This window comes from Osmia bicornis, chromosome 16 (genome assembly GCF_907164935.1).
Source record: "Osmia bicornis bicornis chromosome 16, iOsmBic2.1, whole genome shotgun sequence".
Classification (NCBI taxonomy): Eukaryota; Metazoa; Arthropoda; class Insecta; order Hymenoptera; family Megachilidae; genus Osmia; species Osmia bicornis.
The window spans coordinates 6,611,695-6,636,911 of NC_060231.1; the positions used below are offsets into that span (position 1 = coordinate 6,611,695).

General features: G+C 44.3%; 6 protein-coding genes across 10 annotated transcripts; 3 read left to right on the forward strand and 3 right to left on the reverse strand.

Annotated features, from left to right (window-relative positions):
• LOC114879152 (28S ribosomal protein S22, mitochondrial) lies at window positions 1-1,599 on the reverse strand. Its single transcript, XM_029193790.2, has 3 exons — window positions 1,403-1,599; window positions 834-1,306; window positions 1-583 (listed from the first exon to the last, which is right to left on the reverse strand). The coding sequence occupies exons 1-3, from the start codon at window positions 1,494-1,496 to the stop codon at window positions 95-97; spliced, it is 1,056 nt and encodes a 351-aa protein (XP_029049623.1). The 5' UTR covers window positions 1,497-1,599; the 3' UTR covers window positions 1-94.
• A 103-nt stretch (window positions 1,600-1,702) lies between these two features.
• LOC114879155 lies at window positions 1,703-2,778 on the forward strand. The gene is made up of 4 exons (XM_029193794.2): window positions 1,703-2,129; window positions 2,209-2,344; window positions 2,425-2,481; window positions 2,546-2,778. The coding sequence occupies exons 1-4, from the start codon at window positions 1,792-1,794 to the stop codon at window positions 2,696-2,698; spliced, it is 684 nt and encodes a 227-aa protein (XP_029049627.1). The 5' UTR covers window positions 1,703-1,791; the 3' UTR covers window positions 2,699-2,778.
• LOC114879147 (actin-related protein 8) lies at window positions 2,698-5,217 on the reverse strand. 2 transcript variants are annotated; one of them, XM_029193777.2, is made up of 7 exons: window positions 4,893-5,217; window positions 4,657-4,824; window positions 4,099-4,590; window positions 3,531-4,022; window positions 3,251-3,470; window positions 3,053-3,181; window positions 2,698-2,972 (listed from the first exon to the last, which is right to left on the reverse strand). In XM_029193777.2, the coding sequence occupies exons 1-7, from the start codon at window positions 4,920-4,922 to the stop codon at window positions 2,800-2,802; spliced, it is 1,704 nt and encodes a 567-aa protein (XP_029049610.1). In that variant the 5' UTR covers window positions 4,923-5,217; the 3' UTR covers window positions 2,698-2,799. The 2 variants fall into 2 exon arrangements, with proteins under 2 accessions (XP_029049610.1, XP_029049611.1); XM_029193778.2 differs by lacking the exon at window positions 4,893-5,217 and having other exon boundaries at window positions 4,099-4,593; window positions 4,657-4,747.
• A 2,405-nt stretch (window positions 5,218-7,622) lies between these two features.
• LOC114879161 (GTP-binding protein 128up) lies at window positions 7,623-9,933 on the forward strand. Its single transcript, XM_029193800.2, has 8 exons — window positions 7,623-7,969; window positions 8,051-8,216; window positions 8,286-8,416; window positions 8,500-8,739; window positions 8,923-9,091; window positions 9,195-9,324; window positions 9,389-9,511; window positions 9,582-9,933. Exons 1-8 carry the CDS (start codon window positions 7,928-7,930, stop codon window positions 9,682-9,684), a joined length of 1,104 nt encoding a protein of 367 aa, XP_029049633.1. The 5' UTR covers window positions 7,623-7,927; the 3' UTR covers window positions 9,685-9,933.
• A 91-nt stretch (window positions 9,934-10,024) lies between these two features.
• Window positions 10,025-14,173, reverse strand: LOC114879160 (centrosomal protein of 131 kDa). 3 transcript variants are annotated; one of them, XM_046289252.1, is made up of 11 exons: window positions 14,112-14,173; window positions 13,718-13,885; window positions 13,553-13,649; window positions 12,307-12,409; window positions 11,646-12,084; window positions 11,359-11,576; window positions 11,136-11,295; window positions 10,827-11,083; window positions 10,600-10,771; window positions 10,377-10,540; window positions 10,025-10,229 (listed from the first exon to the last, which is right to left on the reverse strand). In XM_046289252.1, exons 2-11 carry the CDS (start codon window positions 13,778-13,780, stop codon window positions 10,091-10,093), a joined length of 1,812 nt encoding a protein of 603 aa, XP_046145208.1. In that variant the 5' UTR covers window positions 13,781-13,885; window positions 14,112-14,173; the 3' UTR covers window positions 10,025-10,090. The 3 variants fall into 3 exon arrangements, with proteins under 3 accessions (XP_046145208.1, XP_029049631.1, XP_029049632.1); XM_029193798.2 differs by lacking the exon at window positions 14,112-14,173 and having other exon boundaries at window positions 13,718-13,900; XM_029193799.2 differs by lacking the exons at window positions 13,718-13,885; window positions 14,112-14,173 and having other exon boundaries at window positions 13,543-13,642.
• An 862-nt stretch (window positions 14,174-15,035) lies between these two features.
• On the forward strand, window positions 15,036-23,439 carry LOC114879952 (hybrid signal transduction histidine kinase B). 2 transcript variants are annotated; one of them, XM_046289253.1, is made up of 5 exons: window positions 15,036-15,123; window positions 16,603-16,699; window positions 17,117-17,290; window positions 18,091-18,449; window positions 18,820-23,439. In XM_046289253.1, exons 1-5 carry the CDS (start codon window positions 15,112-15,114, stop codon window positions 19,723-19,725), a joined length of 1,548 nt encoding a protein of 515 aa, XP_046145209.1. In that variant the 5' UTR covers window positions 15,036-15,111; the 3' UTR covers window positions 19,726-23,439. The 2 variants fall into 2 exon arrangements, with proteins under 2 accessions (XP_046145209.1, XP_046145210.1); XM_046289254.1 differs by having other exon boundaries at window positions 18,823-23,439.
• Window positions 23,440-25,217: the final 1,778 nt, after the last annotated feature.

Consider the following 25,217-nt stretch of genomic DNA (forward strand, 5'->3'; position numbering starts at 1 on the left):
TTGTAGCGACTTGTCGGTGATGAATTATTTATTCGATTCGTAACGATAACAAGGTTTGTACAAGATAGAGAAATTCTCTTGAAACGCTTTCGATTCACGTTTTCGGTTGGTCGGATTGGTCCGTTTCCTCAGACACGTGGTGCGCCTGCTCTATACGCTCCTGTACTTGTTTTTTCTCTGCCTGTATATGCTCGTACGTCTCCAAGGCGCGCTCTATGCCATACCGGTCTGAGGAATCCAATTCGGCGTAGAGCCTGATCAGCTCTATATCGTTCTGTGTCGGTTTTCCGGCGGATTGAGCCTCGGGATGGAGACAATGATACAGCTCCACCAACGCGGCCCCTTCCTCTATCTTCCCATTTTTAATTACATCTTCCAACAGAGCTTCGATGTTCTTCTCCGAAGCTAGATGGAACACCAGAGGACCAAAATGTCGAGTTGAACGCAATGCGTCGAATTTCTTCCATTCCTGCACTCGATGGTACACCGCTTTAGTGATCCTGTGATACTCTGAATGGTCCGGATCGTACTGCAAGCATGCTCTGTCCAAGATGAACTCGAATTCCTCTTTTTCCAGCAGTTCCTATAACAAAAAGTCCAGTTTATAGGTGCTTATCACCTTTGGACTAGAGTAACTAGCTTTCCTAGGGAAAATTGCAATGTAGCAAAGGAAACTCCATATGTATTGGCCTGTGGCTACCTATCATTTGGGTATAAATGTTTATGTTATCAAAATTAAGGTTCTGAGAGGCTCTGCTTCCTCTGCAATGCCAGTTTTCCTAAGGAAGCCCACTGTACTCATAGTCAAATGAACAGATGGTTAGAAGCCTTACACTGAAGTGGGGATTGGTTAACATCTTTGGTGTATGTAGCTCTCTGTCTTTTAAAGGAAAGTAGACTTGATTCATTCGATGCCTTTCATCGGTATTCGCGCGCCTCAATATGCCACTAGGCTCTCGCACCACTATTACTCTGTGCCTATTGGTGCCGCCGAAAGATATGTCGGTAAACACGTATTTTGCATCGTCGAAACCTTGTATGGCATAATCTTTGGATAATACTAGATCCGTGTCGTCCCTCGGATTCACCACTGGTGGCATTTGTATCCGTCCCTTTGCTTTCTTCTCCACCTCCAATTTCGCTTCTTTTAGCTCCTCGTCCGTCATAAATTTGTACGTCGGAGTGGTCAACGGTGTTCCATCTCTACGGGGCGCAAAGATTCTTTCGTAATTAATGCGAGTTAATGTTACCAACAACTGTTGTACACGTTCGTCGAAAAACATCGGTGCCAGATCTTTTTCGTTCCCTATAAACAATTCAATTTCGTTGAACATAACCTCCAAGCGATGGGAATATTTACGTACGTTCAGGAGGAAATAATTGGAGAATTTATCGTGATTACCTGCTGTTGGTGGAATCGTTGAACAAAATCGACAATTCCATGCTGGTCCTCTGTAAAATTGTCTTAAAAAGAAATTCAATTTATTGGTCATCATAACGATCTCTTGAAACAACTACCTAACCTCACTTACAGCAGACGCCGGGTTAGGTATATAGATAAAATGCGCATGCGAGATGATTCGAAAATTCACCAATCAGTACTCTGCTTTTCATGGTTATAAATTGAAATAACCCTAACATTTCAGCCAGTTTTTCATTAGAAATTTCTTCGCAAGGTGGTATTATTTGACGTTCGTTTGAAACGAAGTTTATGCACGTGTGTAATTCCCACGTTTTTTGTTCTTCTGTCATAACATACCGTTTTTTTTTTTCAACATTTAAACGTACAAAATGGAATTCACGTTGGAAGATACTCTCGAAGTTCTGAAAGATACTCAAGCAGAACGACAAAAAGAAATAGACGATTTAATGAATATAATTTTGAATAATAATCCAGTCGCTTTGAACAATGCTAGTAATCCCGAGGATGTGAGAAAAAAGCAACAGAATTTGTATCGTAGCCTGTTATGTCATGTAAATCGCGAAAAAGACAATGATCTCCCGATCGTTAGAACTCCTGATATGCATATTCAAGTTTTGTCGGAACTAGAGGAGGAAATTGAAGCCTCGCAAAAACTTTTGGATTATATGAAAGCTGAACTTTCTGAAATTAACGAAGACATATCCTGGTTCGTAAATGATCAAATTGCTTTCAATTTTCTTTGACACTTAGTCGCCTCTAAAATGTCGTTCCCTTGTTTGTTACAGTTTGGAAAGTAAACAGCAGGGATTGGAGAAAATGAAAGAAGCTTATGTCGTTACAGCTGAAACGAAAGCAGGTACAACATACATGAAGGAACAAGCTATAACACACAGAATGTTTAAGGAAGTAAAAAGTGATTTGGTATGACAGAACACGGTATTCATTTATCATTGTATTTTATTAGAATTATGTATTGATCACAATTACATTTAAATGTTTAGAGCGCTGTGGTAGATGTGATATTCCCAAAAAACCCGGAGTTCAAATATTTCTTAGCAGTGAGTATCATTCAAAGAGTTCATGCAAAATATTTCAGCATAAGAATAATAAAAAAATTTTTAGGATTTAGTATCGTCGTATAGCAAAGGTGGCAATAAATTATACGTGGATGTAACACCCAATGTTTTATGTTTTGTAAACTTCCTAATCGGAGCAAACATTGCTGTGTACCACAGAAATGACAAAAACAAAGTTAGATTAACAGAGCCGTTATAAGACATGAATCTACTATAAATATATACTTAATATATTTCACTTATTGATACTTTTTAAATAAACTTGCATAGTTAATTATACATGGAAAGGCTTGGTCGACATCACCACATGAAAGGCGCTCTTTCTCTCAATATTCGAACGCCGTTTCGTTCCCATTCCTGTCGACCGATCCACAGTTCTTGAGCAGGTTCCAAGCAGCTCAAAATCGCAGCACCTTTCCACGCCGTCATCCCAGGGTCCATTTCCTTGGGTTGAGTTATGATATCGAGTTGTTCTATAAATTGTACAAAATAAGAACAAACTTGAGTATCCTTACAACAGAACTAAAATACAATACCATTGAAATAAACGTACCAGCTCTGTACATGTAGGGAATTTGAAGGGAGATCCGATTGTGCAACCACATACCAATGCCTTGGAACTTCATGCCTGAACCAACGACAAGCACGCAGCTGTACATCTTTCTCTTCAAGTCTTCGGTAGCTGTAAAGTAATGTATTCAATGAGAAGCTTCTGTTAAACATTGCCGTGATTAGATTGAAATTAACATACGACAGCGATCGATGCTTTGGAGAACAGCGTGATCGAGGCCCAGGAGTTGCTGAGGGCCTACCACAAAATCACGCGGTGCGTCCAAATCGCGATTGGACAAAGCGATCGGCGCCGAATCCACAGCGTCCACGACTACTTCCTCTTCTCCTGCTGCTGTCGGGGCAGTTGCTTCCTCAGGCATCTCGGACGTCTGCTCCAGATTCTCTTTCATACCTCTCCTCTATAAATGATAGAAGCAGGTATTCCTTTTAGTTTTAAATTTCTATTTCAGAGTACTTACACTCGTTTCCCGTAAATAGTTTTCATCGTGCGGATCTTCTGGATCTCCTGTAGATCTCTTTTGTATATGTACATTGTGCGTTCCGGTTACTTTGAATAATTCTGGTTGAAACAAACTCAGAGGCGCGACTAAACATTCGTCTCCAACTTGAAGAGTGTACTTTTCTGTCTGTTGTTTTGGCTTTCTGACTACAAATGTCTTCTCTTGGGATCCGCATACGTTCAGATCAACGTGACAAAAATCCTTCTTCAGTTGATTCAAAAGTAAAGCGTCCAATTTATTGGACGGATCGCATGATTTGTAGGGAAATGCGCATTTCTGAAGTAACCAAAAGAACGTTTGCGTAATGTCTCCTCCACCGTAATCCATACGGACTCGGGTGTTCCTATGAGAAATTCCATCTTCCACGCAGGAAACAGACGTTTTCTGATCGCCCACGTCGACTACACAGGCGTATCCTAGTCCTGCGCCAAACGTAGCTGCTACGTGATCCTTTCAATAAAGCATTCATTCATTAATAAATCTTTGAGTTCCTGAGTGTACTTCAAAACATTTTATTGATACCAACTTGCAATAGAAAGCATGCGCCGAATCCGATTTCACAAAGCATCAAGGTTGTCAATTCTTTTAAATATTGTCTGTTATAAATATCTGGTATTATGAGAACAGCTCGGTAATGCTTTAGGTCTCTTAAAGGAATGTCCATTTTCTCTGTGAGAACATATTCCCAAATGGTTTTTAAGTCGGCCATAACGGATCTTAGACTACCACCAGGTCCTGAATGAACATTCAGCTCTCCTCTTTTATATGGAAAATGAATATTGAAGTTATCATCTGGATTTAGGGACAGTATGTCGTCTCCGACTATAACATCTTTGTCTGTTTTAATCCATTCAACGCTACACGGGGATGATATTTCTGGATTTGATCTGCGATTAAAGGCAGCTATTTGTTGAGGTGGAGTAGCATATCTTCTTCTTCCATCGGATTGAAGACAAGATTGTAACGTGTGCGATACTTGGAGACGAGATTCTTCCATCGCTTGAGTCAATTCTTTTGTCTACTAAAGCCAGTGGTAAATAAAATAACTCTGTTGAACCATGAATTATAAAAGAAAGAATCTTACTCGTGGAACAGCAGGTGGTAATAAACTATCTTTATATTCTAATCCTCCAGGTAAACGTCTTCTTGCAACAGCATTTAAGATTGTGCAAGGATTTAAGTCGGATGCTCTTCCCATCCTAAGATACATTGACCCAGGGTGAATTATAATGATAGTTTGAGCTTGTATTTGCTGAAATATAGAAAGTATTTATTCTAATTCTCTATATTAAATTAATTATGCGAGATTTGAAACGGTACCTCTGCACAAGACTCTTGAAAAACCGGCATAATTACACTACTTTGTGTAATGTTTTAGTTTGATTGGTTATGCGTCTGTTTCATCGAACAAAGTCACAAAGGATGAATAAAATATATTTTGTTAACTCGCTAACGTTATCTGGTGTAATTTCATTTATTTATTTGATTTCGACAATAAGTGTCATTTTCTTTTATACAAGAATAATTCTTTACTGTATAATAAAAATACCTGCAGAGATTATACCGGCTTATGTATCTATGCATATACCGACGGAGGATCGGTCGATAAGGCAAATAGTTTCCTATGCTTTTCTGTAGATTCTCTTCAGCCCTACATTCTTTTCATCCCTACATTCTCTTCATCCCTACATTCTTTTCATCCCTACATTCCCTTCATCCCTACATTCCTTACATCGCTTCATCCCTACATTCTTTTCATCCCTACATTCCCTTCATCCCTACATTCCTTACATCGCTTCATCCCTTATATCCCTACATTCCTTACATCGCTTCATCCCTTATCTCCCTACATTCCTTATATCTCTTCATCCCTTACATCCCAGTACCTCCCTGAAATTTTTGCGGCTATAAGGCCTGCAATTTTATACAAATTTAGTTCCCCTTTTCGCCACCAGAGGGCACTGATCCGACATCGAAATTTTAGTTCACATTTTTGCCGCCAGAGGGCCAAAAATCGAGCGTCATTTAGTTCCTTTTTCTAAATCCAGAGGGCGCTGATCCGACATCGAAATTTTAGTTCGCATTTTTGCCGCTAGAGGGCCAAAAATCGAGCAACCTTTAGTTCCTTTTTCCAAATCCAGAGGGCGCTGATCCGACATCGAAATTTTAGTTCACATTTTTGCCGCCAGAGGGCCAAAAATCGAGCAAGATTTAGTTCCTTTTTCTAAATCCAGAGGGCGCTGATCCGACATCGAAATTTTAGTTCACATTTTTGCCGCCAGAGGGCCAAAAATCGAGCAAGATTTAGTTCCTTTTTCCAAATCCAGAGGGCGCTGATCCGACATCGAAATTTTAGTTCGCATTTTTGCCGCCAGAGGGCCAGAAATCGAGCATGATTTAGTTCCTTTTTCCAAATCCAGATGGCGCTGATTCGACATTCGAAATTTAGTTCGCATTTTTGCCGCTAGAGGGCGCTATTTTTTCGAGAATGGAACTAACTTACCTTTACTTACCTTTACTTGAAGGAGTCTTTATAATATATTTATTATAAGGGATGAAGGGATGAAAAGAATGTAGGGATGAAAGCAATGTAGGGATGAAAAGAATGTAGGAATGAAAGGAGTGTAGGGATGATAAGAATGTAGGGATGATAAGAATGTAGGGATTTAAGGGATGAAAAGAGTGTAGGGATGTAAGGGATGAAGCGATGTAAGGAATGTAGGGATGTAAGGGATGAAGAGATGTACGGAATGTAGGGATGAAAACAATGCAGGGATGTAAGGGATGCAGAGATGTACCGGGACGAGGGATGTAAAGGAATTCCGTAGGGTCCGGGGCTGGGGCCCCGGTCTCCGCTGCACGCGGCCCTAGGAGTGCCGACATCGGGTGTGGCCCTCGATGTCGGCGGAGTTTGGCGCATGGGGGAGGGTCAAAGGACCTTCCCTACCGCCCTAGTGCAGGCCACCGTGGTGGTTTTAGTGGGTAAAAATCCCACACTACCTGCGGCCCCTCCCCAGGGGGGCTGAAGGTGTCTTTCTGAAGATTTCCACCACGTTAAAAAAAAAAAAAAAAAAAAGGGGGTATTTAAGGGTTGCAGGAATGTATGAAATGCTGGGATGGAAGGGATGCAGGGATGTAAGGGATACTGAGATGGCCTTGCCCTACAATGAGGTATAAAATTATATAAATAACTAGAAAAAGTAAAATAAGTGGAGTCCTCGGCTGAGTCCCAGAAGAGGGATATAATCATAAAGGTTATTCCCCTTCGATGAGCATATTTAATAAGCAAAAAAAATAGATTAAATAAATTAAATAAACTTTGGAAAAAATTATACTGGTTGTGCCCTGTTCATACGGACCTGATATTATCCAGGGGTGTTAAGGACCCCGCTGCGCCAATGATACCCTCTTCGTGCTGACCTGATATCATATTGGGGTATTAAGGACCCCAAACACTGTCAGCTATCTTTGCCTACTAATAAAATATCATCCGGGGTGCCAGGGACCCCTGAAGCACCAGTTACTATATCTGCATACCGACATGTAATCATATTGGGGTATTCAGGACCCCGAAACACCGTCGACTATCTTTGCCTACCAACAATATAGCATGTGGGGTGTCAGGGACCCCGAAGCACCAATGATACTCTGCTTACCGGCATTCGGGGTATCCGAGACCCCGAGGTACCAGTGGCGCTGCATACCAATATACCGCCGGGGTGTCAAGGACCCCGAAGCAAATAGCGAAATATAAGACCTAAAAACGAACAAATCGTGAAACTCTCTTGTTCGGACTAGTGATGGGTACGACCGAATCTAGCGAAATATAAGACCTGAAAACGAACAAATCGTGAAACTCTCTTGTTCGGGATAGTGATGGGTACGACCTGATTCGATCCTGGGGTGTTAGCAACCCCGAAACATTGCCGACGCTCTTTATAAACCGACATCACCGCAACCGGGGTGTCAGCGACCCCGTTGGCACTATCTGCCTACAGATCTGATACCATCGTGGGGTATCAGGGACCCCTAAGCTAAAATATTCGATCCATAGACTTTTTATAGAAAAGTTAAAACCTCTGTTTTGAGCTTGTTTCATGTGTGTAATGCATTAGAACCGTTGCCAGATAAAGGCTTTATACGACCATTTTCCCTCTATTTCTGGCAACGGTGATATATTGTCAACACGATTGTGTGTATAACCTGTCAGCACGTGTGAATTCCACTGGAGTCCACGTAGCGGAGTAAATACTTATAGTCGAATTTGTAATGGAAGAAGACGAAAGAGCTTGAAAAGAACATAGCTTAAGTATATCAGAAATTAAAGAATATACAGTGTATTTTACTGTTTCAAAATGAGCACAATATTGGAAAAGATTGCTTCGATCGAAGCCGAGGTAACCCTTTCCTTTTTTGATTTCCTAGGTTTTTAAATATATTCATACAGAATAGGTACTAAAAGGTATATTTTCCAACAGATGGCTCGTACCCAAAAGAATAAAGCCACCTCTGGCCATTTAGGTTTATTGAAAGCAAAGTTGGCTAAGTTGAGACGAGAACTTATCACTCCTAAAGGTGGTGGAGGTGGTGGTGAACAGGGGTTTGAAGTGGCTAAAACCGGTGATGCTAGAATAGGTTTTGTTGGTGGGTACATAAATGACAATGATGTATTTCTTTTAAAACACTGTTACTTTATTTAAATACAAACCATAGGCTTCCCCTCCGTGGGTAAATCTACATTGTTGAGTACACTTGCTGGAGTATATTCTGAAGTAGCTGCATATGAATTCACAACTCTTACTACAGTACCAGGTTGCATAAAATACAAAGGAGCAAAGATACAGGTTTTTATACTTATCCTTCAAGCATAAGACAGAAAGAAAACACTCTCTTTATACAGTAGAAAGTAACTTAGTATCTGTTATAGCTACTCGACCTTCCTGGTATCATCGAAGGTGCTAAAGACGGTAAAGGACGTGGAAGGCAAGTTATCGCTGTTGCCAGAACTTGCAGCTTAATATTTATAGTATTGGATGTATTGAAACCACTCGGGCACAAGAGATTAATCGAACACGAATTGGAAGGTTTCGGGTTGCGATTGAATAAACAGCCGCCGAATATTACCTTTCGAAAGAAAGATAAAGGTGGCATCAATTTTCAAACTACGGTAATTAAATGTATAAACAAATCACAAAGAAAACTACACCTGATTTGATTCATTAAGCAATGCTTTTATCTCTGGTTCTATTATATTTTTTCATGGAGGATAAATCAGGTGCAGTTTTTCACAAAAAGTGGTCTCCTTTTGTTTGCAAGGAAGAAAAATTAAGATAGTTGCATTATTTGACAGTGCGCACAGTCAGAGCTCGATTTAGATTTAGTGAAAAGCATTCTATCAGAGTATAGAATTCACAATGCAGACATCACTTTGCGATACGACGCCACTTCCGACGATTTGATCGATGTCATTGAAGGAAACCGCGTTTATGTACCGTGTATTTATTTGCTCAACAAAATAGGTAACTTATTAAAATAAATTTTGAGGTTAAAAAATTTTAATTTGAAAGTTTATAAATGAAACTTTGGAAGGATGATTAGAATTTGTTTGATTTAAATTTCTAGATCAAATCAGTATCGAGGAGCTCGATATCATTTATAAAATACCGCACTGTGTACCCATTTCCGCTCATCACAAATGGAACTTTGATGATTTGCTTGAAAAAATGTGGGACTACTTGCAGCTGGTCAGAATGTAAGTTTTCCTTACTATTTGGTTTAATTTACTAAATTATTAATTGTTCGATGGCATCGTTTAGCTACACCAAGCCTAAAGGTCAGCTTCCGGATTATAATTCCCCTGTGGTGCTAAACAGAGAGAGGAGAACCGTGGAAGACTTTTGTAATAAACTTCATCGATCCATCGCGAAGGAGTTCAAATAGTAAGTTTTCTTTCTATCGTACCTGTAGCTCTGCTCTTCGCAATTCACTATATTTTCATTATATTTGCAGCGCTCTTGTATGGGGATCGTCCGTGAAACACCAGCCTCAAAAAGTAGGAAAAGATCATGTGTTGTGCGACGAGGATGTTGTGCAGATTGTGAAGAAAGTTTAATTTTCTCCAATTTATGATGCATATTTTTAAAGAACATTGTACGTACATTTGAATTGATGTATCTTCGCTTAAAAGATCATGTAATATTTTTATTTTTGATGTAATATAAGGCGTGATGAAGGTTAGGGAAATACCGCATAAAAAGAAAAAAGAAAATGATCCAATCATTTTGGTATGTATCTGAGAAGAAATATATAATAGAAATGGTTGAAAAATAGTTTTTTACCGAATAAACAGTATACAGTTCAATTGTATGCATTTGAATAAAAAGGTGTCATCAGTAAATTAGGCATAATGCCTGCTCCGCTCAGGGTGTCATACCCACTGGTGAGGGCACCACCTCCGCTAGCTCAGATCGCCATTTTCCCTAAGGGGACCTCGAGGGTGTACATGGAACAACAGTTTTTCATAAACTTTTTAAAATATATTCTCTTCGCTGTTGATCCAGTAACTTCTCTAAATGTTCGCTCTGTCGTTTCGCATCGTCCAGCTCTTTGGTTAAATTTTTAATCGTCAGGACTTTCTGGGTCATTATTAATTTAATTCTACAACAAAAATATGTTAAATAGAAAATGTAATAAGAATTGTTAACATATTCAACATAAATCTTCGAGATAAGGTTATTTTTTTAAATTAATCAGTCTGAATAAACATATATTTTAAAAATAAATTTTCTATTCATTTACAAATACCTGCTATGTAACTGAGACATGGAGGCATCTTTGTTCGAATTAATACGAGTTATTTCCTGATAAAGCGAGGCGATTTTCTCCTCTAATTCTCTTTTCTCCCCTTCAATTTCTTGCCTGGCCAATTTTTTCGCCTGATCCTTTTCCATACGCAGCTCCTGTATTACCTAAAAATCCATATTCGTTCCAGAGACTGAAGGATTCTTTAATAAAAAGAAAATCTTACCTCGTTCGCGTCGTTCAACTCGGACAGGCATTGCCGCAGCTTGTTCTCCGTTTGTTGCAACTGAATTTCAACTTTCTCCAGTTTCTCCTTCGTCAGGATCAACTTCTCCTTGGAAGATCGTTCGGCATCGATCGCAGCTTGCAGACTCGTCTCCAATTTTTCCCTCCAATATCTAAAAGCGATGAAATTTTAAAATCCACTAGCTGGAAGTCTAAACCATACCCTACCTAAGATTACGATCGAAATTCTGTTGAAGGGTCAATTTAGCATCTCGAGAATGTTTCTCAAAACGTTCGATGACAAGCTCGATTTGTCGATCTCTCTCTTTGTCACACTCCTCCCTAATTTTACTCTCAGCCTGCTCGATCCTCAAATTCTGTTGCCTCTTGTAATCAGCTAGCCAGGCCTCCCATTCCATCTTCAACGATTCTTCGACGACCTTCTTCTCGTTTAAATGGCGTTGCTTGAGAAGCTCTGTTTCTTCCTGAAAAAGAATTTTTTAAAAACTGTTCTTAAGAATTTGAAGAAAATCCTACCTGGTAGCGAAGGTGCATCTGTTCCAAAGCTGCCTCCTTCTCAGCCTCCCATTTCCCTCGTTCTTTACTTAAATTCTCCCTTTCCAGCTGCAGCTCTTCCAACAGTTTTCCTTGCTGGGCTTTGAACTGACTCTCTTGCTCTTCCAGCTTCTCTTTATATCTGAAAGAACAGCAATTTAATAGCTAAGGTCCTAAGGTAGAAGGAAGAAGATTTTCTTCTTACCTGGTCCACAGAAGGTTCTTCTCATTAGTCATCATCCTCTCCTGACTGGCAGTCAGTTCCAATCGCAGCTGTTCCAACTGTTCATTCGAACGACGTATGGTTCTCAGTTCCACATCCTGCAGCTCCTTCATGTGGACGTTCCTCAGCCTCTGAATCTCCTCTGCATGCTGCTCCATCATATTATGCAGCTCTGATTCCAGCCCCTTCACCGTCATCTCCTTCAATCATAAAAAAACTGATCAGAAATTTTACAAAATTCTAAGTTAAACTTTTTAAGTAAAATGAACCTTGATCTTAGTCGTCCTAGCTTCTATCCATCGCTCCCGTTTGATCTTCTCAGCGGCTGCGTACCTGTCCTTCGCCCTCTGCAGTTCCACCGCATGTCTCTCAGCTGCAGCCTTCAAATCCCGCTGCATCTTCGTTTCTATCTCCTTCACTCGCTGCACCAGGGAGTTACACTTCTCAGTCAGCTCGGTTTTCTCGGAGATCAGCTGCTCGATGAACTTCTGATGCCTCTTTACTATTCCTTTGTACTTGTCTTCTTGTTGCTGCAGTTTGCACGCGCTGTTTCTCTTCTGAGCTTCCAGTTTATCGCAGGCGAGCTTCCTCTCGGATCTTAATTGTTCTTTGAGTAACGATACAGTGGCGTTCTTTTCTTCTAGTTGTAATCGAGCTGTGGCCAAGTCCTCTTTGAAGGTGTAAGGAGAGTTGTCCTCGACGTTAGCGCTGAAGAAATAAATATTCTTTGTAATTTGCTGTAGATGGACTAGTTTTATTACTAGTGGCCCAACTTGGCAAATTTCCCAAAATGGCTCAATGAACTCAGGGGCCAAAGAATCAGAAAATTCCTGACATTTACCTAGGAGTTAGTGATTATGGCAACGTTGGGTTAAAAGTATATTGGTATAAATTTAAACGAATTGGCTCAAAGTAAAGGGGTAGCATTACCTGTCGCAGCTAAGGCAAGATAGACCTTGCGGCTCCTCCAGCATCTCCCTAAGCATCGTCGCAGCATCCACCTCAACCATGTCCAGCTTCTCGTCTAACGGACCTATACAGGGTATTCGACAACAGGTGGGCAAAATTTTAAGGGGTGATTCTAGGGGTCAAAATAAGACGAAAATCAAGAATAACGAAATAGCGTTTACGGCGTTGTTTTCCAGTTATTAACGTTTAAAAATTCGAGTAAAAAGCGCCTGAAACCTGCAACCCGCCCAGCACCGACGACTGTACCAACCCCTGCCGACCTGACGTTTAGTCGTCGGTGCTGGGCGGGTTGCAGGATTCAGGGTGTTCGACAACAGGTGGGTAATATTTTAACAGGTGATCCTAGGGATCAAAATAAGACGAAAATCAAGAATAACGAAATAGCGTTTACGGCTTTGTTTTCCAGTTATTAACGTTTAAAAATTCGAGTAAAAAGCGCCTGAAACCTGCAACCCGCCCAGCACCGACGACTGTACCAACCCCTGCCGACCTGACGTTTAGTCGTCGGTGCTGGGCGGGTTGCAGGTTTCAGGGTGTTCGACAACAGGTGGGTAATATTTTAACAGGTGATTCTAGGGGTCAAAATAAGACGAAAATCAAGAATAACGAAATAGCGTTTACGGCTTTGTTTTCCAGTTATTAACGTTTAAAATTCGAGTAAAAAGCGCCTGAAACCTGCAACCCGCCCAGCACCGACGACTGTACCAACCCCTGCCGACCTGACGTTTAGTCGTCGGTGCTGGGCGGGTTGCAGGTTTCAGGGTGTTCGACAACAGGTGGGTAATATTTTAACAGGTGATCCTAGGGATCAAAATAAGACGAAAATCAAGAATAACGAAATAGCGTTTACGGCTTTGTTTTCCAGTTATTAACGTTTAAAAATTCGAGTAAAAGCCCCTGACACCTGCAACCCGCCCAGCACCGACGACTGTACCAACCCCTGCCGACCTGACGTTCAGTCGTCGGTGCTGGGCGGGTTGCAGGTTTCAGGCGCTTTTTACTCGAATTTTTAAACGTTAATTATTGGAAAACAAAGCCGCAAACGCTATTTCGTTATTCTTGATTTTCGTCTTATTTTGATCCCTAGAATCACCCCTTAAAATATTGCCCACCTGTTGTCGAACACCCTGTATAAAACAACTAATATAATGATAAATAAAAATTCAACAATATTTCATTTATAAATAATAAAATTACTCCACGGTACCAGTCTCCTCGAACTTCGTCAGAAAGGACATTATATCATCATATGTCGTCCCATTCCCCCCACAGGTCCGATCGGAGTTATCCTTTTCCGGTTCCAACTGCATCATCGTAATTTAACATTAGAACTACCGAACTAGTTTCAATTTAATTTATAAATTTTCCCTACCTGGAGATGATTCTCGACTTCCGGCATCTCGTTGACGATATTCTTCTCCAGATCGTTGATCATATTACACAGTTGCTCGAAGGAGCACTCGACGTTCTGATTGCAGTCCGCCTTTTCCTGGACCGCGTTCGGCCTGTTCACGGGCGGCTTACCCCGTGTCTTTGGATGCTTTATATTAATCATAGACAACAGTATAACAACACGCTTCACAAAAACCTTTTCGCAGATTGTTTACGGTCGTCGGACGGGTACCAAGGTAACGAGTAACTCGAAACGATCAGCTGTTTCCTGGGGAACGAAAGTTGCACGAAGGGGTAGGTTTTCACGGACGGATGGTAGATGGAACAGGGTGCAGATCGACGGAGCAGGGGGTAAAACAGTTGGCGGGCTTTACCGAGGAGCGTTGTTGGTGCCGCGTCGCCGGGGGTTGGCCGAGGGTTGCAGGCAGCACCGTCTGGGAGGAAGTCGGCTACTCTGGAAGCGGCTAACCAGTGGGAAGATCGCGGCCCGTACGAGGAGGCAGTCGGTCGTCAGTCGGAAGAGAGAGGCGCGCGTGGGGCGAGGTTGTTGCGGGCGAACTGTCTCTCTGCAACGGTGAAGGAGAGGCCGAGGCCGAGGGTGAGGGTGAGGGCGAGGGCGAGGGTGTCTGTACGTACACCGAGAGAGAGAAATCGATCTAAAACTAGGAGTCGCCGCAGTAACCGCTGGGAGGAAGCCACTGTTACAATTTGCCCCCATATGCGCTAGTGAAATCTTAGATCGGGTAATTGTACGCCGAGAGCGGTGCTAGGATGAGGTGTACCCGCGAGGTACGTGGCCGCGTTCGGCCCGCGCGTTGATACCGGGGCTCGCGCGAATCGCCACGCCGACACGGGCCTGATACGGTGCGGAAATCCAGAGAACGACTCTCGGTAAACCCGAGAGTGGGAGAGAGAAAGAGAGAGAGAGAGAGCGAGAGAGAGAGAGAGAGAGGAAGGGAGAGGGCGAGGGAGGCGGATCGAGATAGATCAACGGGGTTGAAAGGGAGGAAGGGAGGAGGAGGAACGGGGTGTCGCATCGCAAGGTGTTTCGGTGAACACGGTGCACAGGAGGATCGCGAGGTGCAGGCGAGCTAGGAACGAAAGAAGAGACTCGCGGAAGCGAGAGAAACCGGGAGAAACGGAGAGGAACAGGCCGTGCAAGAGAAAGAGAGGGAGAGGGAGAGATAGAGGGAGGGAGAGAGAAAAAGACACAGGGAGAGAGAGAAAGAGAGCGCGGTGCGAGAGCAAGGGTGGGCGGACAGTAGTGCACGAGAGCATCCCGTCGCCGCGATAATGCGACGTGCAGCTTCTTTACTGGTTCCTTCTGAATAAGTGCTTGCTGGGACGGTCCCTTACCTGCAGGGATATGACGTAATGGCAAGAGAGGTACGCATTCTTAGCTTACTATATAACGAAAAACGCACCGACCGCCCCTGCACGACCCTTGCCCGATCCTGTCCCCGAAATTTCCCTCTACCTTCCTATGTTTATCGCCGCGTTTATCGTCCGTCGAACGAGCCTTACGGCTCCGCTTTGCCCGCGAGTGCAGCATCCATGTCGTGTCGGTCAGTTACGCATCCGCGACGCGAGTTCACGCGTACGCACGCACGGCTTTGCCGCATACACCGTCCCCGAAGGTCCTTGCTTCATCCTAGAATCGAGGAAGGCGAGGAAGGAGGCGATTTCGTCTCGAGATCCGACCGGATCAACCCTTTCCTCTTTTAGGTTATGCTCTCGTCCCCCGTGGGGGAGCATCCCTCGGGATCGGTGCAGCCCTCGACTTCGCTGTTAAACAGTTGCATTGTTTACCGAGGAAGCTGCATCGAGTGCGATCCCGTTGCGGGACGAGAGCATCGGCGAAAAGACGCGGACCTCGTAGAGATTCCCTTGCATCAACCCTCCCCCGGTTTCATCGTCCCTTGTTTTTTTCCTCGAATATTTCTCTTACTTCCCTTTATTTCCCTTCTTTTTCTGATCGGTTACCCGAAAATGATTGAATCAGGTCAGTGTTTTCGACCATAAGTTGCGCCCGCGTCTGCGCCCTGTTCGCTTTGCGCCTCCCTGTTGAAAACTAGGGACAACCCAAACATAATATTCCTCTTTGCCTCGGCATTATTCTAATATCGTTTGCCAGTCCCCGTAGCCCGATCCGGAGACCCCTTAACCCCGATAATCGAGTAATCGGTGGCCCCGTTCCCGCAGCCAGTCCCCCCCCCCCCCCTTGCCACGGCCACCATTCGCGCAGCTTCTTCGATGTTCAAGCGGAGCAAAGTAGATTTCGCTTCCCTTCTTAACGCCGCGTCCAATTCCTTCGGGGATTTTCTCCTTTTCCGACGGCTCGGTCTCTCTTCGAGGTCCGCGCGAATCGCGAGGTTCGCGAGACGCCGGAACCTCCGCGAAATCTGCGCCAATCACGCGCTCTCGGACTTGGGATACTGTTTTTGGTCCTGTATGTCCTACTTTCGACTAACCCTAGCGCGCTTCCCTTTATCAACCACCCCGACCTGTCTCTCTCTCTCGAAAAAAAAGAACACGGTGCAAGGATGCGTATGGATCTTCGATAATAATTCCTCGGAGGCGCGTGCGATAGGCTCTTGTTTATAGTTCGTTCTACTTAGTTATCGCGTATGAAACACGTAAGGGTAAATTACTTTCCCGTTGACCCGGCGCGGACACTCCACTTAACATCTAGGCGATAAGCATTTTTCCACGCTCGCTCTTTACACGCAATTACGTCTCCTTTCGAACTATCCTACCCCCGATACCTTCGATTCCCTGGAACGTTTTCCAGAATTTCGGTAAGCTATGCAAACGAACGATCGAACGATAAGAAATTCCATCGTTTTTATATATTTCTTTCCGCAGGAGTTACGGAGCAAGAGACCTTTTAAGATATGGGACAGCTGGCGTAACGTAAGAAAGGGACTGGTTGTTAGCAATTTCGAGGAACTGATACACCGTGGTAAGAAACGTGCCCTGCGAAATCGCTGTCGACGGTAACGATATCTCTGGGAAAGTACTTTCCTACGGCACGGAGCTGTTCTTGTCGTTCGCTTCGATGCTCGCGGTTTCTCGCGGCAACGCCGACGTCTGCGACAATTATGTACATAAAGTGCTTTCTTTCTTTTCACGACACACGAGATATTGGATTACTGGGTGCAAGGTATCGCATCATATTTTTTTTTTACGCAGAACAATTACGGGGTTCAAAGGGGGGGGATGGATAATCGTCGAGAGTGTGGAGAAGGGCACGGAGAATAAAATTAACGTTATCGAAAGAAAACGTCTTCTTCCGTCTAGTTCGAAGCTTGAATTTAATTCCTTCGATTAACAGGAAGGACAAAGGAAAATTCTAATCGCGGTTTCTTTACCTTCGCAGGCAAAGAGAAATTGGGCGTGCCACAGAACGAGAATGTGTCTCTAGTGTTGGAATCGGACGGCACCCAGGTAGAAGACGGCGAATACTTCAAGACCCTAGCGAACAACACGATCCTGCTGTTGCTGCGGCATGGTGAACGTTGGTTTCCAACGGGGGTCGACATCATACGCGCCGGTATCTATCCCTTTACCTCGGAATCTTCTCGATTAAGAAGGCGGATCCTGGGTGAACGGGGACGAAAACCTGAAAATACATATCCAGGAATATTAATCTTAATTAAAGAAAAGAGTTACGTACGTTGGAATAATTAATTTTTGAAGAAACAGCGTTGAAACTCGAATCGCGAATCGAGTCTCTCTCCATGGTCCGCCGTCCGAAGGGTTGATCGTCGAAACGAATCACCGCGAGGCTGGGAAATCGGATTGGCCTAGAAATCAGTGGATCGGATCGGACGATAGGAGAAATAAAAACATCAGGAGCTTCGCGTGGCTCGCGCAAAGTAGGCAAATTGGATGAGGGAAACGATTCGACGAAAAACGAGGCAGCCTCGTCGTTACGATAAAAATTCCCTCTCGCCTTGCTAGCTATCTTGGTCGCGTTTATTTATTCTTTTCGCGTAAACAAGGACGAGAACGCGGGTGATATTTTTACGACGCTCGCACCTTGGACTCGATTATGGTCGCGATCAACTATCGGGTGCAAAGGTGTTCCCCCGATACCATCAAATATTTACGACATCGATATCGAGCGCGGTACGCGTGGCAAAGTGACTTTGCGATGATAATAGGCGGTGCTGGTAGCGGAGGACGCGGACTGGCCCGTGAATAGAAGACGCGGCGCGTATCGATTCGCAAGGGACAATAAGACAAAAGTGCAGATTCGTTGGAGAGGCCGCGATCAGATAACCGCCTTGCGTCCGCCTACGTAAACCAGTCGGACAAAAGATCGATACCTGTGTTTTCTTGATGTTCCAGCGATTTCAGCCATACCGAAAATAGTCTGCGAGACGATACACGCGCTGGAGCTGCACGATGAAACGCCGTCGTGGAAAATCATGGACAATAAGGGACGGGTCACCGTTGTGTTGCACTGGGACCAACGTTCGTCCGCGTCGTCGCAGGTGCAGCAACAACAGAAAGTACCAGATGCCCAGAGCTCCAAGTATTCGCCGACTAAGAAAACGGATCTGAGCGGTAGCCAAAGGCCGTCGCTGGTTATACAGACCAGTTTGGACAAGTTGAACTACGGACCGAAATCGGGGCACCTGGCGGGCGAGATCGGTCCCAGCCGCTACACCAGCCCCCAAATCACTGTGATAAATCATGACGACATGGTACGAAAGCGTTGATCCATTTTTTTTCTCTATATTATTCTTCACGGTTCACGGTTCTTTACTTTCTTCGAATTCCGTTCTCTTTATTTATCATTTTACTCTCGCCATTTTTCTTTCTTTTTCTTTCTTATTTCATTCACTCTGTAGCATCGATTCACGCGAGGTTTCCGGGTAACGAGTCGATTTCGATGGCGCAGGAGACACCGAGCGCCACTGTCAGGTCCAGTGGAGAAACGAGGCGCAGTTAAGGTCGCACGATTCGAGCCCGGAAGCCTCGAACGAAGCATCGCGTTCGTAGTAGCCTCGAAATCCTCGAACCCTCGATCTAGAACAGAGTTACGTTTAAAACTGGCCCGTGTGGTAACGACAGCAGCAGCAGCAGCAGCCGCAGCCGCAGCCACACGGAATCCCGGCCAGGCTGGTGAAGCAGAGTACCAATTCCTTCGACAGCACCACCATTCATATCCACACACCCGAGTGTTCGAATCACATTCATCAGCCGGTAGCGAGGAACGGGAGCCCGGTGAACGGTGCGGACGGCGGACCTAGCGGCGAGTGCGACTTCCATTGCTGCGCCCTGCACGAGGAGGGGCGTAGGATCGCTGTCCACAAATCGGTCGCCACATCGCCGATCCAGGACGCCCAGCACCAACAGTACCAACAGCAACATCACCACCCGCATCCATCGTCCCAGCAGCAACAGCAACAACAGCAACCGCCCCAGCAGCAACAGACGCAGACGTCCTCACCTCAGCCACCCTCCTCGTTATCGGACGGCACCCGACGGCCAGGTCTGAGCAAGGGTCACGTACGTTTCTGCGACACCGCCGACGAGGAGTCGAGCTCCCGTTTGGCGGGCAACTCGACCGGCGGCTTTCATCTCCATCATCATCACAATCATCATCAGGAGCACGACAGCTCCGAGTCGGAGACCGAGAACACGATCATGGAGGACGAGATCGTGACCTCGGAGAAGTTTTTACTGCTGATCGATCAGCTAACGGTAGATCAGAAACACTTAAGCATCAAGGACATAGGTATCATCCTCGAACGGCTCAGCTCGAAGATCCTCGACGTCGAACGGCTAGATCGCGAGAGCGAGAGCGAGGAGTGTTACAACTGGACGATCAAGGCGATCATCAGGGGAGACGTGTTGAGGGAGCTTGGGGTTATCTACAACGGGAATTACTACGCTATCTCGGAGCATCCCGGTTACAAGGAGGAGTCCGAGGAGAATAACGAGGATAACGAGGAGGAGGAGGAGGATAGACTTTAATATGATGCTGTTTTACTAGATAGATAGTTAGATAGATAGATAGATAGATAGATAGACAGATTATATACCTATTAATGGTTATTATTAATATAGTATGTATCGAGCTGCGGGGGGAGGCAGGGGAATCGAGAACGATGGTAGAAAAGGGTGCAATAGATGGGGGTGGGGAGGGAGAAAGAGTAGAGAAGGGATGGAAAGATTCGAGGGTACGTTCCATTTACGATATGGGGGAGATATTGGGATAGGTCGGGGAAGACGGTAAACGAGCGATGAAACGTGATTTTTTTTCAAAATGTTTTCATAATAAAACACAAAAGAATGCATCATAATAAAAAGAACAAAAAAAAAAAATGAAATCATACGATACCTTAAACTTAGTTCTAAAGACGGTTGTTGAAATATGTACTTATTAAATAGTATGTATACTTGTAGGAAACATTTTTGGGATTACGGACATTGATTCCGTAACCGTCCACAACACTGCCCTATCTAAAAAACAAAAAACAAAAAAAAGAAATAGAGAGAAATGAAGAGGAGGATTCACGCGAGCGTTGTTCGCGCTGTTCTACTCGCGATCCCGCCGACGCGGCGCGTTCTCGTCCCTCGACGTCTCGACGCCTCGAATTACTCGTCATACGATAACCCGGACACGGAGAGGAGAGATTGTCGGCTCTGACGAGGGAAACTGCCAAAAAAAAAAAGAAACACGTCGCTCCTGATACCGCGAGGAACACCGTCGAGAGGATAGAGCTGCACCGGAGGCGGGTAACGAAGACGAGACGACGGGAGGATTTATAGGAGGAAGAGGAGAAACCGTCGATCGCATCGATCGTGAATTCTCCTTGCGTTCACGGGGCAATATCGCTATAAAAGCTCATCGACGTCGCAGTCGGGCACATTCCTTTTCAATCGAAAGGATTCTCGTTTTCCTTCTAACGCGATGTCGCGTGTGCCGTTTCTTCCAAAAATCCTAGGGATAAAAATCAAGGGTCGAGGTCCGTTCGGAATGATAAAGAAACTTTGTTCCTCGCCGGTCCGTAAGAAACGAATTGATCCGATTGCCCGATTGTACGACCACGCGCGTACATACACACACGTACACGTATATACACTAGGGATGTGCGGGTACCCGAAAATTTGGGTGGGTTTCGAATTGGGAATTTCTTCAATTCGGACGGAATTTTGAAAATTTTCCCTGGGCGTCAATTTGTTCGGGTACCCGTAATTTCGGAACGGGTACCTGAATAAATTTATGTTCTAGTCGAACTTTCAGGATACCGACTTGATCCGATTATTACCCGAACCGACCCGAGTCTCGGGTACCCGGATAAATTTATGTTCTGATCGAAACTTTGGGATTTCAATACCCGGATAAATTTATGTTCTGGTCGAAATTTTGGGATCTCAATACCCGAATAAATTTATGTTCTAGTTGAACTTTTGAGATATCGGCTTGATTCGATTATTACCCGAACCGACCCGAGTCTCGGGTACCCGGATAAATTTATGTTCTGGTCGAAAATTTTCGGGTACCCGCACATCCCTGATACACACACACACACATACATAAATACACTCAGCAATTACAGACACGCGATACGGTAGAGAGATAATTACGGAGGACCTCATTCAGGATTTAACGTTAGCGGATACGCTACGATAAGTGATACCGATACATAAGGAAAATTAGCCGCGCCGCGTACTAAATGTCCGGCGTACTCCGTGAAAACTTTGCAATTTTAATATATTTCTATTGTAAGTATATTTGACACTGCGAACAAGAGAACACGACGACAACTATTCGATTAAACGTCGTACGTAGCGATAACGTCGTGCAAGAAGAAACCACACTTTATACATAACGTATATATATATATAATATATATATAAAACGTATACATATAAATATATACAGAAACGATGACTCCGTAGAGAGGACTCGGTGCTCGAGATAAGGAACCAACGATGGAAAAAGATCGATTCGATTCGATCCGTTTGCTTTCAGGGTTCGAAAGCTGTTTCGTTCGGGCCACGTAGCTCGTTTTATCCTCGATTCTTCCTCGCGTTGCGTTTCTCGTATCGACTGGAGGAACTTGACCGTACGAGGTGAACGAAAACCGGGGGGGGAGGGTTGAAAGAGAACACAGAGGGTGCGCGAGATGGAACGAGTGGCTGTGAGAATCCTGCGATTGCCCGTGTGTATGTGCGAGTGCGTGTGCGATAGAGATGGAAAATTTGGTTGAAAAAGGAGAGGGAGACGGAACGGAGCGCATCTTTAGTTGCACGATACTTTTCTTCCTTATTTTCTCTGATATTGTACACTCGAGATGAAATCAGGCTTCCTTAGAGAAAATGACTATATAGGGATTCTGAAAATCCTGATTTTCATCATATTAATGTTAACAGTAATTTAGAAAAAGAAATAATATAATTTTATTTATTATATACGACTGAAAAGCGAACATCAATTCAAATTTTCCCGCGTAAGCGTTCATACGCAAGAGGTGGGAGGTGACAGGCCCCTGTTGCTCCTGCGTCACGCACCGCGCGGACGCCTACGTGGAAGCATGCTACCAGGGGCAGTATCATTTTTCCCGTGGAAGCCTGTTTTCGATTTAACGAAACTGATAGACGTGTTATCCGTGCTTTCACACGTTTACAGGTTTATTTCGTAGTGCTACTTGAAACTACCAATCGGTAAACGAACGAATCATTAAAATTAACTAAACGAACGGATGAAATAAAGACGAGAATAATAAATCCCAACACTACTACTAATAATAATTAAAAAGGAAAATAAAAAAAAAAGAATAAAAAGGATTGTTATAAGTTGTAACTGTTGTTTTTGGTACGCGCAGATACTTAAACGAACCTCATGAGAAAATTACGTTCATTTTGCGTTCATTTTCGCAGCCTTTCCCTGGATCCTTTGATCGAAACAGCGAGCGACAGAGTACCGAGGCACAGAATAAGTAACCTCGCATTACGATTACCTCTGTGTATCTGCATGGCCGCACTACGGAGGAAACTAACAAGAGCGAAAGTGAGAAAGTATGTAAGCGTGAAAGTGTGAGAGAGCGTAACGTTACGAAACAATTAATAGTAGCTACACATTTGTCGTCGCTTAGCGTCTCTTGCCGCGTAGTACGTTTTAGGATCCTACCGATCGAGGTAAGATTAGCACCAGCCAGACTGGCCGATGTAATATCGGCGATGGATCAGCGGAATCGAGAAGATTGTTAAGCGATCGTAACGTAGAAGGAGTCTTCCCTCGCGCGGTCAGCAGCGAGTTTACGCGCACCGGCACGCGTGAACGTGAGATACAGGCGTGAATAGGAGATAATTAAGGGGGAATTAATCACAATCCGCAATCCTACTGTGCACTGTCGAAACGAAACATAAAATGATGTAGTGCGAATTAAGATTTTTTAAGCATTACGAACGATGTACTGACTTTTTTAACGACGTTTTATCACGTTACGGAGTACTATATATATATATATATACATACCGAAGAAATATAAACAAATATAAATAAATGAATATATATATACACACACACACATACAGAGAATACATACACGATAACAGACGCGTACACCGTAAAACGTATTATAAACACACAAGTGTCAGCGAGCGAGTGTCTGAATCAGTTTGACGAATGATGCGCCAAAAAGCAAGAATGTAAATAATAAAGAACCATATATATACACACGATATATCGTTCACGAAGAAAACCTACATTCGACCGGGGAAAGCTGCTTCCCGTTCTCGTCGCCGCGAAGGAAGGCGTTCAGCAGCAGGGGTAGCAGCCCCCTTTTTCGGGAGGATGTTACACGCTGCCAGAATGCGACGACTCCTACCCGCTCCATTGATCCCGATCGATGCGAGGAATAAGAGGGGTGAGAAATGATCACCCTCTTATTCCGTTCGTCGATCTTCGAGCAGACTCAACTAGGAATAAACACACACAGCAACTGTACCTACTATACGTAACTAAATAAATAAGTGGAATGAAAAAAAAAGAAAAGGGGAACACTAGGTCGGGCTTTTCAATGCTTCTCGTTCATTGCTATCAGGACCGGATTAAGATTCCTGGGACCCGAGGTTGCGGCACCTTTAAGGGCCCCCCTTAGTCGATAAAGTATATCGAGACAAGGTAATGGTATAAAATAATTGCACAGGGGGCCTCGGGGCATCAGGCCCCCCTTAATTTTCCGCTTAATCCGGCGCTGCTTGCTATCATCGTTTTCCGCGAATTATTTTTCAAGCCTTCCGCTCGCAAAGGAATTGAACAGGATCGAAGAAACGCGGTCAGTGGTTTCATTGGATTGAAACTGTTCTTCTTCTTCTTCTTCTTTTTTTCTGTTGGCTTGGAACGCGAGTTTCAAAGGAAGATTGATATTTGGTTTGTATTGTTCGTTCTTATCTCTCCGGGAGCAATTTTCCCTCGCCTTTAATCACGTTGGATGAAGAAGAGATTAAGAAAACGGTTCGAGGCTCTCAGGTACGCGCAGTTACGATCTACTAAAAGTTGTTATTAAAAACCTCGCCGAGTTAACCGTCTGTCGGCGGGATGGTTCCGTTCGCCTCTTCAGAAACTCGCGAGAAGGATATTTTTATCCGGTCTCCTTAGGCGGCCGTAAATACGGAAAGCAAAAGGTATAATCTCGCAACAGGCGAGTCGGGGGGTATTGATCCAAGCCGTTCCACGACAACGTCCTTCCTCTTTCATCGAGCACGTCATTTTCCGACTCTTTGCCTCACGACCGACGTGTTTTACGCTATTTTCCACTGTAACTTCCGTTTATTCGTTCGGGTTGGGTGAAAAAAAATTCGGGTACCCGGGTACCCGGGTCTCGGGTCGGGTACGGTCAGGCCGAGTAATGATCTAGACGAGTTGGGTAATGATCCGGTGGAGTCGGATAATGATTGGTTCGGGTCGGGTAATGATCGGGTACTAATTGGGTCCGGTCGGGTAATGGTCGGGTAATGGTCGGGTCGGGTCGGATCGAATTGGACGAGGTCGAGTAAAGCCGAATAATATTCGGGTAATGATCGGGTACTAATTGCAGGATTTGTTGGACAAATTTTCGAAGTGTCACCCGAACCCAAAAAACTTCCCGACCCCCGACCCGAGACCCGGGTACCCGCGCCCCGCTAATAACCAGCCGTCCCGGATACGGACACGATCCACGGTATGCCTGAAATGCGGTACGCGTGCATCCTCGAATCAGGGAAATGTGTTTTAATTACGGAACGATTTGGTGGAGTAGGAAGGAGCGGGATGCAAGCAAATTCCTCGCTTCTGACGTCACCGATGCACACACACACACACACGCGGGGCATCGATTATTCGATACACCTTTGGAAGGAAAATCCCGCCCTGCCCTGTTCATAAGAAGATCAAAGAAACTGAAAGCTCCGGGAAGGAAATAAACTATTCGCCGCTCGAATCCGCTTTGAAGCCGACCGCGTATTTGTTGCTCGCT

Excerpts from the sequence above, each read along its gene's own strand:
- LOC114879152 (XM_029193790.2), bottom strand. The coding sequence starts at position 1,496 with ATGATGACCAATAAATTGAATTTCTTTTTAAGACAATTTTACAGAGGA. Across the intron at positions 1,307-1,402 it reads AACGATTCCACCAACAGCAG|GGAACGAAAAAGATCTGGCA; the intron begins GTAATCACGATA and ends AATTGTTTATAG. Across the intron at positions 584-833 it reads TAACCAATCCCCACTTCAGT|GAACTGCTGGAAAAAGAGGA; the intron begins GTAAGGCTTCTA and ends TTTTTGTTATAG.
- LOC114879155 (XM_029193794.2), top strand. The coding sequence starts at position 1,792 with ATGGAATTCACGTTGGAAGATACTCTCGAAGTTCTGAAAGATACTCAA. Across the intron at positions 2,345-2,424 it reads AGGAAGTAAAAAGTGATTTG|AGCGCTGTGGTAGATGTGAT; the intron begins GTATGACAGAAC and ends TTAAATGTTTAG. Across the intron at positions 2,482-2,545 it reads AGTTCAAATATTTCTTAGCA|GATTTAGTATCGTCGTATAG; the intron begins GTGAGTATCATT and ends AAAAATTTTTAG.
- LOC114879147 (XM_029193777.2), bottom strand. The coding sequence starts at position 4,922 with ATGCCGGTTTTTCAAGAGTCTTGTGCAGAG. Across the intron at positions 4,825-4,892 it reads TTCAAGAGTCTTGTGCAGAG|CAAATACAAGCTCAAACTAT; the intron begins GTACCGTTTCAA and ends TCTATATTTCAG. Across the intron at positions 4,023-4,098 it reads GCGCATGCTTTCTATTGCAA|GATCACGTAGCAGCTACGTT; the intron begins GTTGGTATCAAT and ends CTTTATTGAAAG.
- LOC114879161 (XM_029193800.2), top strand. The coding sequence starts at position 7,928 with ATGAGCACAATATTGGAAAAGATTGCTTCGATCGAAGCCGAG. Across the intron at positions 7,970-8,050 it reads TTGCTTCGATCGAAGCCGAG|ATGGCTCGTACCCAAAAGAA; the intron begins GTAACCCTTTCC and ends ATTTTCCAACAG. Across the intron at positions 9,325-9,388 it reads TACTTGCAGCTGGTCAGAAT|CTACACCAAGCCTAAAGGTC; the intron begins GTAAGTTTTCCT and ends GGCATCGTTTAG.
- LOC114879160 (XM_029193798.2), bottom strand. The coding sequence starts at position 13,900 with ATGATTAATATAAAGCATCCAAAGACACGGGGTAAGCCGCCCGTGAAC. Across the intron at positions 13,650-13,717 it reads AAGTCGAGAATCATCTCCAG|TTGGAACCGGAAAAGGATAA; the intron begins GTAGGGAAAATT and ends ACGATGATGCAG. Across the intron at positions 12,085-12,306 it reads TCTTGCCTTAGCTGCGACAG|CGCTAACGTCGAGGACAACT; the intron begins GTAATGCTACCC and ends TTATTTCTTCAG.
- LOC114879952 (XM_046289253.1), top strand. Across the intron at positions 17,291-18,090 it reads GGTCGACATCATACGCGCCG|CGATTTCAGCCATACCGAAA; the intron begins GTATCTATCCCT and ends TTGATGTTCCAG. Across the intron at positions 18,450-18,819 it reads TGATAAATCATGACGACATG|CAGCAGCAGCAGCAGCCGCA; the intron begins GTACGAAAGCGT and ends TGGTAACGACAG.